This window comes from Aquarana catesbeiana, linkage group LG03 (genome assembly GCF_042186555.1).
Source record: "Aquarana catesbeiana isolate 2022-GZ linkage group LG03, ASM4218655v1, whole genome shotgun sequence".
NCBI lineage: Eukaryota > Metazoa > Chordata > Amphibia > Anura > Ranidae > Aquarana > Aquarana catesbeiana.
Window position 1 is genome coordinate 533920321 of NC_133326.1, and position 16341 is coordinate 533936661.

The window sequence follows — 16341 nt, forward strand, 5'->3', positions numbered from 1 at the left end:
GAAGAGTTTTAACCTACCTGTTGGAATACCAGAAGGAAAAGAAACCGCTATCTTAACAACTATTGGAGGATTACAAGACCTTTCAACATAGGCGCTTAACCCACTACAAGTTGGTGAGTGAGGGCAAATAAGGAGGGGAGCACGGCACTTTATTGATACCACTGGCACTGGAAGACTTGTCAATTGCACTTTAAAAGGACTTATTGTTTACATAACAAAAACTTTTTTGCACAAAAACAGATTGCAATTTGTTATGAAAGCTTGTACGAATTCTGCATGGAGATTCATGGTATAAACACCATATTATGTTTTAAAGGTGCATATTTATTGTTATGTTTAGACAGCGCTGAGTACATACACAAACATACTTGAAAGGAATACATACCTTTTATCTCAGCAGCAGTCTTGTAAGTTTATTCACAAATATCACAACACTTGGTTACTGAAAACTGTCCATGTACAGTATAGTATGCACTTGGTTGGGGCTCCTTTTGCATGAATTACTGCATCAATGCAGTGTGTCACAACAATTATAACACACACAAGCTTGTTGGACACCAGCATGTGCAAATTCCGGCATGCTCTTGAGGATGCACAAGCACAGTAAAAATAGGATTTTTTATAACAGCTTACCTGTAAAATCCTTTTCATTCGATGGACATCATGGGACACAGAGCCTCTGGGTTATATAGGTATCACTAGGTGATTGGACACTGGTCACACCCTAAACAGGAAGTTCACCCCCCTATATAATCCCTCCCCCTGCAAGGATACCTCAGTTTTGTAGCAAAGCAAAATAAGTGTATTAGAAGAGGGGCGAAATGGGAAATCATACTTTTCAATCTGGGTTGTCTTCATGCTTCTTTCAGGTCCATGAACCAGTTGCACTAGAGCTAGGAAGAGGAAGATTGACCCACCTTTAAAAATCAAGTCAGTAAGAGCTGCTTCCCTATTTCTACCCTTACAAAGGTTTACTTTATGGCCCGTCTCACCAAGACAGAGGTCTGCTGCAAGAAAAACTTCCCAATGTTTGCTACACATTTTGTACACCTTAGCAAAAAAAGGTCCAAAGAAACACACGGTAGACACAAACTCTATATAATATTTTATTTATATACATATCAGGTGCAATCAATCAGACTTCACACACCACATGAAGAACAACTGGCACAAACTATTTAATGGGCAGCAGAGGACGTTATTAGTTCACAGTTGTGGCCGGCTTTGCCACGTCCAAATCGGCATCCAACCAGCGGTATTTACGGTGACGGCGCAGGACCTCAATGGCTTTCTGCTCAAGTGAAGTGGGGATGATATCAAGGTCTTCCAGACCTGGTAGATCAGGAAATTTCTTGTCTGTAGTGTGGAACTAAATGGTAGAAGAACAACGCTTGTGTTAGAAGCTGCTTCTACTTTATTCCTGTGAAAACTTATGTAGGGCTAAAGTTATGAGACACAAGTGGCCCAGTGTCTCGAACAGAGTATAAGGAGGCAAGAAGTACAGAAAGAAAACCATCATTGCACGGCTCCCATAAGCCAAAATACAGCCAGAATGGACACCGTTTTACAACCTCCATTACCAAGCAGCATTGAGAAGAATTAACAGGTGTTTTTTAACACATATTGTAGGGGAATGGGAAGCTTGTCCACTCAGACTCCTAATGTATCATACCATCCAACAAAAACTCTGCAAGCATGGAATATGGCTGACTTTAGCAGCAATCTTCGTTTTGCATATTCCAGTAATTTAAACATCACAACATAATATAGCCACAGTAATCACAGTTAAAGAATATCTCTAGGCAAAACCTCTCTTTTCAGTTCTAGACATGGTGAAGGGAAAGACCCTATGTCAGGTTTTTATTGCTGTGCGTGTCCCTTTTAGAGAGATTCACAACTCTGTCCTATTTGTCATGGTGAAAGAAACTAAGGGGAAGAGAATAAAGGGTGGGGGGAAATCATTAAAGGGGGGACATCTCTTCCAGCAACATCTAGCTAAGAGGGGAATTCCCAACTTACTGTTGTGTCTCTGGGGCAGAAAGTGAAGGGAAATGGTGGGGTGGTAGCACAATTATCACCTCAATTGACATATGTTACTGTGCAACATGTTGTCATGTTAATCATATAAGGTAAGTATATACGTGGGTGTCACGCTCAAACTTGTGTTCGTTGTTTTGGTGTTTGATTTGGTATTTTGTTTTTGTTCTGTCTGTTTTTTTATTCTACATTAAGTCTGGATAGATTTACAATTTGTGGATGGTTGTTTGTCAATATATTTTCAGATGGAGTGTGATCCTTTTATTCTTCTGACATGCAAATAGCTCCAGTGAATATCCCGAGAAAGTAAAAACATATAGACAGAAGCTTATGTGTCTAGATTATATTATTACAGTGATGGCGAACCTTGGCACCCCAGATGTTTTGGAACTACACTTTCCATGATGCTCAACTACACTGCAGAGTGCATGAGCATCATGGGAAATGTAGTTCCAAAACATCTGGGGTGCCAAGGTTTGCCATCACTGTATTATTACATTCCACGTTAATGGGCATATATTTTTAATATTGGATTTTATATTGTTTGTATAATAAAAATTGTGTTTAAAGTGGATATTTTGTCTTTTCTTCTCTGTCCCTCCATAGGTTTTTGTCAGCTCAACCACATCTTCCACCTTTAAATGAAACTGGGATCTGCTTGCTATTTCTGTGTATGTGCTTTTGGTATGTGGCCTTCTCTATATGTGTTGCCCTGTGTGCATAACCATTATGTATTTTGTTGCTCTGGACTATCTTACCTAAGTTTTATGTGTTGATCTTATCTTTACCTCTGGCTATTCTGACTTTAGAAGAAGTGAAAGGTCCACTTTGATTGATAGGCATCCTTATATTCACTCATGATTAATTAACGAACTTCCACCCCCACCCTTATAAAAGTATACATTTGAGCACCCTTAAAGTGGATGTAAACCCACGCTCAGCCTTTCTAAACTGCTGCCATAGTGGTTATATATAAGGATATACATGCCTCCTGCAATTAACTCACTGCCCAGATTGCCAATCACTTCAAAAATAAGATTGATACAATTCATGAGAAGATCTTCAATGCGCAGAAACCTCCCCCACTCAACACCCCATGTCCACAGATACAATTATTACTTCCCTCATTCAACCCTGCTAGTATTAACGAGGTTGCCAAACTTTTATCCAACATGCATCTAACCCTTAGATCCTGCTCCCCCGCAAATGCTACACTCACCCTCTGACTCAATTCTACACTCTCTAACGCACATTTTCAACCACTCCCTCTCTTGTGGCATCTTCCCAAACTCTGTAAAACATGTGCTAGTCACCCCCATACTTAAAAACCCCTTACAGGATCCCACCAATCTTAACAACTTACGCCCTATCTCCTTACTCGCCTTCTCCTCCAAACTTCTTGAAATACTGGTCTACAACCGACCGAGCGACCATCTGACCTTGAACAAACTTCTTGATTCCCTTCAGTCCGGATTTCACCCTCAACAGTTGACGAAAACTGCTCTCCTTAAACTCACAAAATGACCTACTAATGGCTAAAACCAATTGACACTATTCTGTACTACTTCTCCTGGATCTCTCTGCTGCCTTTGACACGGTGGACCACCCCCTCCTCCTCATAAAACTCCACTCCTTTGGTCTTTGTGTACTTTTCGCTGGTTCTCATCCTACTTATTTCACCGCTCCTTCAGTGTCACTTACAACTCTATCTCCTCCTCTCCTCTTCCTTTCTCCGTCGGGGTCCCCCAAGGTTCTGTTATTGGACCTCTCCTTTTCTCAATCTACACCACCTCCCTGGGTCAGTTGATTGCCTCCCATGGCTTTCAATATCATCTCTACGCTAATGACACCCAAATCTATTTCTCCACCCCCCAGCTCTCCCCATCTGTCTCCTCACACATCACAAACTTATTAGCAGAAATAGCCTGCATGTCACATCACTTCCTCAAACTCAACCCATCCAAAACCAAGCTCATGATATTTCCTCCCTTAGGTGCCACTTCTCCTGATTTCTCTGTCAATATCAACGGCTCAACTATCCAGTTGTTCCCCCCATGCCAAGGCCCTAGGTGTAATCCTGGACTCCAAACTAACCTTTCGGCCCCACATCCTATCGCTATCCAAAATTTGACACCTCAACCTCTGGAACATCTCCAAGATACACCCCTTCCTAACCAATGTCACCAAAAAGCTTCTAATACACTCCCTGGTCATGTCTCGCCTCGACTTCTGCAACTCACACAGTTATTACCTCTTGTATCTCTTGACCTTCCCTCTTAGATTGTAAGCTCTAAGGAGTAGGGTCCTCTGATTCCTACTGTATTAAAGTGTATTGTATTTGTACTGTCTACCCTCAAGTAGTAAAGCGCTGTGTAAACTGTTGGCGCTATATAAATCCTGTATAATAATAGTAATTATTATGTTTCATGTAGGACACTGGGGAGGTATATTTAAAGTCCCACGCATTTGTCTATGTGAATCTTTTTCCAAGTAAAGGGAAATGTCTCCAATGATACAAACAACAAAAAATAAATTGGCAGGGGTTTTAAAGCTGAGTTCCAGTCCCCCAAACACAGGTTTCATTTTGGATGTGGCCATGTGAAGCCCTCCTGTCTTCAGTTATGGGATTTCCATGCTGGCTACTCAGCATGCACCTCTCAATCTCACGCATGCGCAGTAATGCCTCTGCCTGGCTCTCCTTCCCGACAGGTTGCTAACGCGAGATTTCGGCAGTAGGATTCGTAGTAGATTTGCAAGGACTCTTGGGATACATGACGCCGCTATCCCAGGAACCCTTGCGAATCGCCTAGTGACATAATGGCCTAGGCGGGGACTGCTGGAAGTGAAGGAGAAAAAGTAATCTAAAAAGGTATTTACATTTAGAAAAAAAATAAATAAAAAAACAAGGATTTGCATTGGTAAAAGGATGCACAAGGGGGATTCTATCGAGAGAAAGTACATAAAATGGGTGGAACTCCGCTTTAACCATTCCATATTCTGTCTAAAACTTAAAAAAAAAAAAAGTTGTGTTTCTACACAAGGTACACTGCAGCACATTGCAGGTTCATTCTGTGATCTCAAAATAACAAATTTTATTTTATATACAATTCTTCACATTTAATTTTACATAACACCTAGTTAATTAACTCTCTTCTCACCCTTCTAATTTGTTTCCTTTTTCTCAGAAGACAAACATTTTTGCACTTTCCTTCATTTAAGATTTTAAGTGATACTTTAAAATAAAAACAAAATAAACAAAGTTTTAAAGAAAGCTAAACATGATTGATACTCACTCGATCCACTTTGTCCCTTGATGTCCATTTGTCAAATGGATTCAGTTCAAAAAACCTTGCTAGCGAGCTAGACAAAGTGAGCAAGAGTCAGAATGTAAAATCCTTGCAAAATGACAAGAAAGTAATAATGGCTGCAATTAAAAATTCAAAAGAATGACAGTTTATGGGTGAATCAGGCTTGATTACCTGTAAAATCAGTGACAAGTTTTCAAGCCCAAGCCGGTGATTGAGCTCAATCATGGCTCCTGATAACACCAAAAGAACCACACATGCAAAGTTCAGTATATGTAATGCAAGAAAGGACTATCAGAGAGTGCAGACATGCTACAGGTTTTACTGAAAACATGCTGCAGAAGGCAGTGAGAGACTAAAAACCTGTTACATGAGGCTAGTAGAAATAACTGCTATTACCACTTTATAAATGAATGCTTTTGTTCCCACTACTGACAGCTGAGGTCTGAGAGCTGCACAATAAGTACCAAAGGACTGCAAGCCAATGGTCAACTTTCTTGATCTGGGAGGCCTCAAGTATGGCCCTCACCAAAGGGCCACACATAAATTTCTGTGAATATTCAGACAGCAGACACCATAGGATATATAAACTGCAGATAGGATACAAGAGACAGTCAGGACTGGGGGCATGCTGCAGGAGATGGTCACAGACTGAACATGCTATAGGAGTTATTGAAAACTGGAGATATGCTTCAGAAGACAGTCAGTCAAAGACTGGAGACACATTACATAACACCGTTAGAAATAAATTGCTATAAAAGGGAAATAGGGAAACACAGAATGGTATTATGCAGGGGCCCCTGAGGGCCACACAGAGAGCCCCAGAGGGTCGCATGTGGCCCCAGGTCCCTAAGCAGTCACCCACCTCCTTTTGATTTATGTCAGCCACATTGGCATGTTAAAGCTGAACTCTGGGCAAATCAATAAAAACAAACATACATGGGAGCTGTTTTTTCCTGACAAAGGATTTTTATTTCTTTCAGCCCTGAGATTTACACAGCTCTGCCATACTTCACAGTCCTGTCTGGCAGGGTTGGAGCCCTGCTCTGCAGTTTAAACAATTACGGGTTTTGTCCTTCCCTCAGCCTAAGACTGGGTAGTGAAAGGAGAAGCAGCAGACTGATGATCTCCTTTCTCTATCACTCTGTTCTCTCCTCTTATCAGCATGTCATAGAGAGACAGCAAGGCTAATATCACTCAATTTCAGGTACCTACATTTATTCCATTTAAAAATACATCTAATGATGGATCAATAAGTAAAGCTGCATTATTTGTGCCTCTTATATCTGTCTTGAGTTCAGCTTTAAAGAATTTTTCCAGACATGGTAACATTCTACATGACTACATTGGTCCAGCTTGGACCAATGTAACTATGTACAGTATATACTATATCTGGCTGATGCCCCTGTACTCTTGAAATCATTGTAGACACTGTTACTCCAGTGATCTCCACTTCCTTCTGGGTCCTGTGCTAAGCAGCTAGCCTGATGCATTGTGAACACAGGAGGTTGGCTACTGAGGATGGGTGCCACTCAGAGAATGCTTTGCATTTTCTGAATGAATGCAAAGTGTTTACTGGTTGAAGATGGTTGGGAGGTGACATCACTTTCCTTTTATTGCCCAAAAAGTCTTTTTGCACAGACAAAGCTATCTACATAATTGTACATAGTTAGATCTAATGCCTGTGCTCTCGTTAGGATAGTTCATAATTGGTTTACTGGTATGATTCCATGCACGGAACACTTCTGTCATAACAGAAAATTCTCAAACTCACAACTAGATCTGTTGACATTACATAACTCACAAGAGGATCAATGTTAAAATATTTTTTAGTTTGATCACAAAATGTGCACCTGAGAGACATTACCTCTCCATAAAAAAGATAAAATTAAACCAGATAGTGTTGCCAACCAGCAAAATATCCAATGGTTAGGACAGCAAACAATAAAAGGAAAACAGAGGGGGCAAGCACCAGTCCTAATTTTGTGCATAAAGTGCAAAAAATAACAAAGTCGCCAGTATATGCATTCCTGTGTAATGAATACTATGTATCCAAACAAGTTTATAGTGATAGTTACAGTGTACTTACTGGTAGATAGGGCGAGGTAATGGATACAGGAACAAAGGTCTGTGAGTAACAGCGAAAATATATCGCACCATGTCCTGGAGGAGATATCGGTTAGGTCTAAAGAGAAGACATTAGGACTATTAGAAGTTGGAACACAAACCAAAAACATAAAAAAAAAAAGGAGTGCCGATCCTTCATCAATAAATTAGAATTTTTGGTTTACCTGTAGGATCCTTTTCAAGGAGTACGTCTCAGATCACAGAAGGCATGATATTTCATGACTACTTGGATTATGCCCCCACCATCAGGTGAATAACCACTGGCCAACAAAGGCAGGCATTCCTGCTCAAGCTTAACTTCTCCCAGCTCAGCTAAGCTTCAGCTTTGTCATTGGCTAGCAGGAAGCTCCTGGACACTGCTTGCGAAAGCATGATATGTCCCCTTTACTGAGAGATCTTAAGTCTATCAGACCTCAGATCTCGCTGCGTTCAAAAGTATCTAAACAAACCAAGATCGGTTTGATCAGATGCTTTACAAGCCAGTAACTGCTTGTAAACAACAAACTGAAATTGGAAGTGAGGAAATCCTTGTCACTTCCTGTTTCTTATATCACAGAGCGGAGGTGGGTACAAATGTATCTTCCTCTCTTCGCGGTGTACCAGTGATTCTAACAGCAGCGGTACCAAGTTCTCCAAACGCACGGGAGAGCCTGATGAAGGGGGAGGTGGGAGGGGGGCCCTTCCGCACCCTGTAGAAGTGACCGAGCAGCTGTGAAGCAGCTCAGTTTACTTTGATAAGAAAGCCCACTGCCCCTTGCAGCCATCATCCCAGTATAACCACTTCAAACCGAGGAATTCTTTCACCAAGGGAAATGAGGGAAAAAACCTGACAGGGTTTCGAATTCTTCCTCAAAAACTTACACATTTGTTTTGGCTAGACACACATAAGGGTTAATGTTTATTTCTACTTTTGCAGTCATATAACTTCTTACTACTTCTGTGTTTCTGCAGAGAAGGTGTCATATGGCTGACTGCAATCATTTTTTAGCTCAGTGTGATCTGTACTAATAACTAGTCTGGGGACTGGCGGAATCCAATTCTCATTTCCATACAATAGTGAAGCCTAGCTCCTAAACTTTTTGCCAAGACAGTGTTCAGATCTAATAAAATAGATGAGATGTGTGCCTGCGCAGTACAGGCAGGGTTAATTAAGGCAAACACAGCTCCCCAGGATCATAAGAAAAAGAAATAAGCTGAATTTTTCCTTGCTGGAACTTCCAGAAAAGAGAATCTAAAAAAAAAAGGTAAGCTGCAATTTTTGTTTACATTTTATTTAGATCATGCTATGCTAATGAGGACATGTAACAAATTTAAAGGGTAGCTCCAATTTTGTGGAAATACAATACACACACATATATATATATATATATATATATATATATATATATATATATATATATATATATATATATATATATATATATATATATATACACATACACACACACACACACACACACATATATACACACACACAGGGGGTCCCCTAGTTACAAATATCCGACTTACAAACGACTCCTACTTACAAACGGAGGGAGACAACAGGAAGTGAGAGGAAATCTACCCCTAGGAAGGGAAATTCACTCCTGTAAGAGCTATTATGGGGAAAAGGTGTCTCCACTGATGCTTTATCATCAAGGCTTGTTTCCACAACAAGCCAAAATTTTCAAAATCCAATTGTCATTGGGACAGAAAGTGAGGTGAAATCTTCTGAACAGGGGCACAGACAGCAAAACAAATGTTACAGGGGTGTTAACCCTTCCCTATGCTATCCAAAAAGCTTAAAAATGTTTTTTTTCGCTGGAGCTACACTTAAAAAATGTACCTGTTCCGACTTACAAACAGATTCAACTTAAGAACAAACCTACAGTCCCTAACTTGTTTGTAACCCGGGGACCGCCTGTGTGTGTATGTATATATATATATATATATATATATATATATATATATATATATATATATATATATATATATATATATATATATATATATATATATATATATATATATAAATAAAACACCTTTCCCTTTCAAGCTGCAGCTATGTCATTTTCTGTATAATTCAATTCAATAAGGCAACTTGGAGTTTGTTAAAACCCCTGCAATGTACATTGATCACCCATAGGGGATTTGTTTTGTTTTTTTCCTCAACAAAAGTGGAGTTACTCTTTAAAAGGTAGGTCTAATCCAAGTTTGGCTGCAAACGTGGAAATACCCTTTAAAATACAAAAAAGGAGATGTGCAATTCTCAAAATTACCCTTCAGGGGTCACTAGTATCTATGACTAGCAGGGCAGTCATCATATTGGAAGCATCACATACATCTCTGCACAAACCGGAGAAAACCGTTAGCTTGTGTTTTGTATCACATAAGTGGAGTGGCATGTCATGGCAAAGGTACTTGGAGGCATTCATTGCAACAAGGATTTCTTGCTGCTGCAGTCCCTGAGAAATACAAGCAGGTGTTTCACTTGTATGCATCTGTAACCAAAACACAATTTCTGGGTGGAGTGACAGTCTAAGGACAGCAACAAACAATAATAATAAGCAGAGTAGCACCAAGGGCAATACTTGTGTAGAAGATACTAAAACAGAGAATAACAACATATCTTACCCAGCTAAAGCATAGGTCTTTCCTATCGAGTCAGGGTCTTTGGCAATGTTTACTATAGCTCGGGCAACATCTGTTACCTAAAAAAGTAAAAAAAATTCCTGTTACATTCTGTAAAAACAGCACTAATCAATCTTTTGCTACATACAAAGACAAAAAAAGTTTAAATGGAGATTCACAAAAACAATTAAATCAAAAAATCAAAAAAAAATCGTAGTGCTCTGATCACCACTACTGAATAGTAATCACTATAACTGAATAAAGGAGTAAAAATGGACAAAAAGATACTAACTGGGATAGCACCCAAAGTTATTTTGGTTATAGGTGGAGACTGTCGGGTTGGCTTTAATATCTGTTGGGAACCCTTTGCCCACAAACAGTTCCCAGCTTCGTTTATACCGCTGCTACAACCGGGTATTTCCACTCCTCTTGTTTCAGAATATAAAAGAATCAGACGTGGAGATATGAATACGTTTGTGACTCGCAGGAACCAAACTAAGAAGTCATGCTCAGAGATGACACCGGATCTCCTCCTAAAACTGGCCAGACTTGTAACAATCTCGCTGTACTATCTCCAATAAAACTGTATCCATTACTAGGTAGTGCAAGGGATGGCCCAAATTATTCCATCGCACTACATACTTGTTGGTTAATCCAGAGCTTCCCACACACATTACAATTAGACTGTACAATATTTTAGCTCTACCAATAACTAGGTGATGCAGGGGCCTGTTTGATTGTATACACACCAAATGTATTGTTTAGGCAGGCCCTCACTTTTCATGGCTGTAGCCAATTTAAAGGGGGTTGTACAAAAATAGTAGTCAGATTGTTACATGTATGGCCAGCTAAAGGAGATTGTACAGTCAAACAGGGGACACAGGAAACTCTCCCAGCAAACCAGTCAGGCATTTAAAATTTTATATGTAAATGTCCGATCTAAAAAATAGGGACCAACAAGTGCTTGCTATTATTTCCATGTATGCAGGAGCATTTAAATCAAGCTTTGTGATTGCAACAAATTAATCAGTGCTGTCAGCGGGGTAGTTTATATTCCTGTATAAACTACAACTCCAGTGGCCCATAGCTTACATAGGGCCACTACAGGGCTATAGGGCTACATGCAGCAGCTGATTAAAGTAGCATGGTGAAGGGGGGTGAAGAAACGGAAGTGCTTATGTCTGCAGTGGTCCGTTTTAGGGCCTGTGTCCTGTGTGTGAGCTGCTTCCCTCCTCTTCATAGACTTTATATAAGTTTATTAGAATACAGAAACAGCTTAACCACTTGCCGACCGCCGCACACACATATACGTCGGCAGAATGGCTCGTACCTGTACGTCCCTTTGAATTTGCCGCCATGCGGGCGCGCGCACCCTGCGGGAGCGTGCCCGTGGGTCGCGCAAACTCGATATGTGCCGGTAGCCCGCAATCGTGAGATGGAGAGGCAGAACGGGGAGATGCCTATGTAAACAATGCATTTCCCTGTTCTGCCTAGTGACATGACAGGGATCTACTGCTCCCTGTCATCAGGAGCAGTGATCGTTGTCATGTCAGTGGTAGCCCACCCCCCCCCCCCCCCAGTTAGAATCACTCCCTAGGACACACTTAACCCCTTGATCGCTCCCTAGAGTTTAACCCCTTCCCTGCCAATGTAATTTATACAGTAATCAGTGGCTATTTATAGCACTGATCACTGTATAAATGACAATGATCCAAAAATAGAGTCAAAAGTGTCCGATGTGTATGCCATAATGTCGCAGTCCCGATGTAATGGCGGAGATCTGCAATTTATTAGTAAAAAAAAAAAAATTATAAAATATATATATATATATATATATATATATATATATATATATATATATATATATATATATATATATATAATAAAAATGCCATAAATCTATTCCCTATTTTGTAGACGCTATAACTTTTGTGCAAACCAATCAATATACGCTTATTTTTTCCAAAATAATGTAGAAGAATACATATCGGCCTAAAGTGAGGAAAAATGTGTTTTTTTATATATTTTTGGGGGATATTTATTATAGCAAAAAGTAAAAAATATTGCTTTTTTAAAAAAATCGTTGTTCTTTTTTGTTTATAACGCAAAAAATAAAAACCGCAGAGGCGATCAAATACCACCAAAAGAAAGCTTGTTGGGTACGTTGCACGACCGCGCAATTGTCAGCTAAATTGACGCAGTGCCAAATCGCAAAAAATGCTCTGGTCAGGAAGGGGGTAAATTCTTCCGGGGCTGATGTGGTTAAAGCAAGTCAAATGCAGGTCAGGAGGTCAAATGCACCTGTCCATGAACCAAACCCACCCCCCATACAACGAGAGTGCCACAGTAACACGATCATCAGTCAGAGGGATGAAAGATGTTCAGGGACAAGTTCCAAAGCCAGAGAAACTGAACGGTTAGTAACAGGGTCCAGGATTAGAGGCCCACAGAGAAGAGGCTTTTCTGTTAAGCAAATGGTATTAGATATCCCTTGATATTCGTTCTTAGCTAGCACTTTTATTTTTCAAAGTTTAAAAAAAAAAAAAAAAAATATCCAATTTGAATGGACCAAGTTTTTTTATATATTCTTTTTATTGCAAAATTAAGGCTGGGCTAAGTTATTTAACCACTTAAGGGCCGAGCCTCTTTCTGAGATTTATAGTTTACAAGTTAAAAACTGTTTTTTTTTTTGCTAGAAAATTACTTAGAACCCCCAAACATTATACATTTTTATTTTCTGACACCCTAGAGAATAATTGCAATACTTTCTGTCACACCGTATTTGCGCAGCGGTCTTACAAGCGCACTTTTTTTGGAAAAAATGTACTTTTTTGAATTAAAAATAAGACAACAGTAAAGTTAGCCCAATTTTTTTTATATTGTGAAAGATAATGTTACGCTGAGTAAATTGATACCCAACATGTCACGCTTCAAAATTGCGCCCGCTCGTAGAATGGCGACAAACTTTTACCCTTAAAACTCTCCATAGGCGATGTTTAAAAAATTCTACAGGTTGCATGATTTAAGTTACACATGTGTGGTTTGAACACCGTTTTCATATGCGGGCGCTACTCACGTATGCGTTCGCTTCTGCACGCGAGCTTGTTGGGACGGGGCACGTTTAAAATTTTTTGTTTTCATTCTTATTTATTTTACCTTTTATTTTCTATTTTTACACTGTTTAAAAAAAAAATGTGTCACTTTTATTAATGTAAACATCCCTTGTAATAGAAAAAAAAGCATGACAGGACCTCTTAAATATGAGATCCTGGCGTCAAAAAGACCTCAGATCTCATATTTACATTAAAATGCAATAAAAAAAATTTTTAAAAATGGCCCTTTAAGAGCTATGTGCGGAAGTGACGTTTTGAAGTCGCTTCCGCCCTGCAATGATATGGAGACGGGTGGGGGCCATCTTCCCCTTACTCATCTCCATGTCAGGCCACAGGAAGGATCCGATTGCCTCCGCCGCTGCTGACAGCTCCGGTAAGCCCTGGAGCCCCGATAAAAGTGATCTTGCGGCGAATCCACCACAGGGACCACTTTTATCTTAAACTGGACCTCTCACTGAAGAGGAGGATACCGGGGTTATGGCAGCAAGCTGCTGCCATAACAACGATATCCCTCTTCAAACAGCCGACGTATAACGATGGTGGGCAGTCCGGAAGTGGTTAAAGCATTTGTTACTCCAACTCTTTATATTCCTGATATGTTCCTGTTGTACCATGTGCTTGTATAAGAAAGTATCATGATCTCTTTGTATTTCTTCCTTTGTGTGAAATCCCTGGTGTTCCTGCCACTCCCTCTGCTTTCTTATTCAAAACTGACCACACTACGCAGGCAAGCACACTGTGGTCAGTTCTCTAGCTGTGCTGGGAACTCAGCCTGCTCTCCTCCAATGATCAGACTTGTCCTGTCCCTGCGGCACGGTTATTCACTGGGAAGCTCAGTATACTGCTGCTTCTCTCCCCCCCCCCCCCCTCTTATGCAGCTGAGAATAGAGGAAATGTAAAAAAAAAAAAAAATAGGATTTTTTAAAACAGCTTACCTGTAAAATCCTTTTCTTTCGAAGGACATCACGGCACACAGAGCCACAGTAATTACTGATGGGTTATATAGGTATCACTGGTGATTGGACACTGGCACACCCTATCAGGAAGTTCAACCCCCTATATAATCCCTCCCCCTTGCAGGGATACCTCAGTTTTGTAGCCAAGCAATATAGTGTATTAGAAGAGGGGTGGGACCTCTGTGTCCCGTGATGTCCTTCGAAAGAAAAGGATTTTACAGGTAAGCTGTTTTAAAAAATCCTATTTTCTTTCTCGAACATCACGGGACACAGAGCCACAGTAATTACTGATGGGATGTCCCAGAGCAATGCTACCTGATGGGGGGGAACCACGACCAAGTAGGGTGCAATCAGACCTGAGGACCCTGTACCGCTGCCTGCAGCACACTACGCCCAAAGGCGATATCCTCATGCCTTCTCACATCCACCTGATAGAATCTGGTGAATGTATGAACTGAAGACCAGGTTGCGGCCTTGCAGATTTGAGCCATAGAGGCCCGGTGATGCACTGCCCAAGAAGCACCAATAGCCCTTGTGGAATGTGCCCTGATCTGAAATGGAGGAATCTTCTGTTTCAAACCGTAAGCTTGAATGATCAACTGTCGAATCCATTTAGAAATGGTAGCTTTTGACGCTGCCTGTCCTCTATTGGGACCCTCTGGCAGCACAAACAAAACATCCGTCTTGCGGATCTGAGTAGTTGCTCCTAGATAGGCCTTAACTGCTCTTACTACATCCAACGAATGTAGAGATCTCTCTTCCGGAGAACAAGGATCTGGAAAAAAGGAAGGTAGAACAATGTCTTGGCTTAAATGAAAATCAGAAACCACCTTCGGTAAAAAACTAGGATGAGGGCGTAGTACCACTCTATCCTTGTGTATAATCAAATAAGGCTCCCTACAGGAAAGGGCTGCTAATTCTGATACTCTTCTAGCAGAAGAGATGGCCACCAGAAAAATTAATTTCCTTGTCAACAAGACCAAAGGAATCTGACTTATTGGTTCAAAAGGCTGTTTCTGTAACACAGCCAGGACCAAATTCAAGTCCCAGGGGTTTAGGGGCGCTTTAACCGGAGGATTAAGACGCATCACCCCCTGCATAAAGTTTCGGACCAAAGAATGCAAAGCAAGTGGCCGCTGAAATAATACTGATAAAGCAGAAACCTGGCCCTTGATGGTACTCAAGGCCAGCTTCATCTCTAATCCCATCTGTAGAAAATCAAGGATTCTACCTATGACATATTTCCTGGGATGCCAACCTCTGGATTCACACCAGGTTATATAAGCCTTCCAGACTCTATGATAAATCATCCTGGAAGCTGGCTTCCTTGCATTAATCAAGGTAGATATGACAGGACCTGAGAGCCCACGACTCTTCAGAACGTGGGTCTCAATAGCCAAACCGTCAAATTTAGCGTTTGTAAGGCAGGATGGAACACTGGACCCTGAGATAACAGGTCTGGGCGTACCGGTAGGGTCCACGGGGAACCCACCGTCATCCTTACTATTTCTGCATACCAAGTCCTTCTGGGCCAAGCGGGGGCCACCAGAAGTACCGACTTCCTTTCCTGCCTGATCCTGCGAAGGAGTCGTGGTAGTAGCAGAATAGGCGGGAATGCGTAAATCAGTGAGAACCGATGCCACGGAATCACCAACGCATCCGTCCCGCATGCAAGAGGATCTTTTGTCCTTGCCACAAATCTGTCTATCTTTTTGTTGAATCGGGATGCAAAGAGATCTACATCTGGAACCCCCCATCTTTGGCATATGGCCCAAAAGACGTCGGGATGCAGAGACCATTCCCCTGGAAGTAACTGCTGGCGACTTAGATAGTCCGCCTGCCAATTCTCTATTCCCGGGATGAAAACTGCCGATATGCATGGCACATGCATCTCTGCCCAGACTAAGATCTGGTTCACCTCTTTTTGAGCAGCTCGGCTCCGGGTGCTTCCCTGATGATTGACATAAGCCACTGCTGTGGCATTGTCGGACTGGTTCCTGACCGGACAACCCTGTAGCCTGATAGTCCAGGCTTTTAGAGCTAGATGTATCGCCCGGATCTCCAGAATGTTGATGGGTAAGGTCCTCTCTGTCTTGGACCATACCCCTTGGACCGCAGCCTGTTCCAGAACTGCTCCCCAACCTGACAGACTGGCATCTGTTGTTACCACCGTCCAGGTAACCGGTAGAAAGG

General features: G+C 41.2%; 1 protein-coding gene across 1 annotated transcript in view; it reads right to left on the reverse strand.

Annotated features, from left to right (window-relative positions):
• Positions 1–1092: 1092 nt before the first annotated feature.
• Positions 1093–16341, reverse strand: part of NDUFA9 (NADH:ubiquinone oxidoreductase subunit A9) — a 48407-nt gene continuing 33158 nt past the window's right edge. The window contains exons 8-11 of the mRNA XM_073621306.1: positions 10083–10159; positions 7432–7527; positions 5331–5397; positions 1093–1369 (exon numbers count right to left, since the gene is read on the reverse strand). Coding sequence (XP_073477407.1) covers positions 1202–1369; positions 5331–5397; positions 7432–7527; positions 10083–10159 — 408 coding nt within the window. The 3' untranslated portion in view covers positions 1093–1201. The remainder of the gene's footprint in view (positions 1370–5330; positions 5398–7431; positions 7528–10082; positions 10160–16341) is intronic.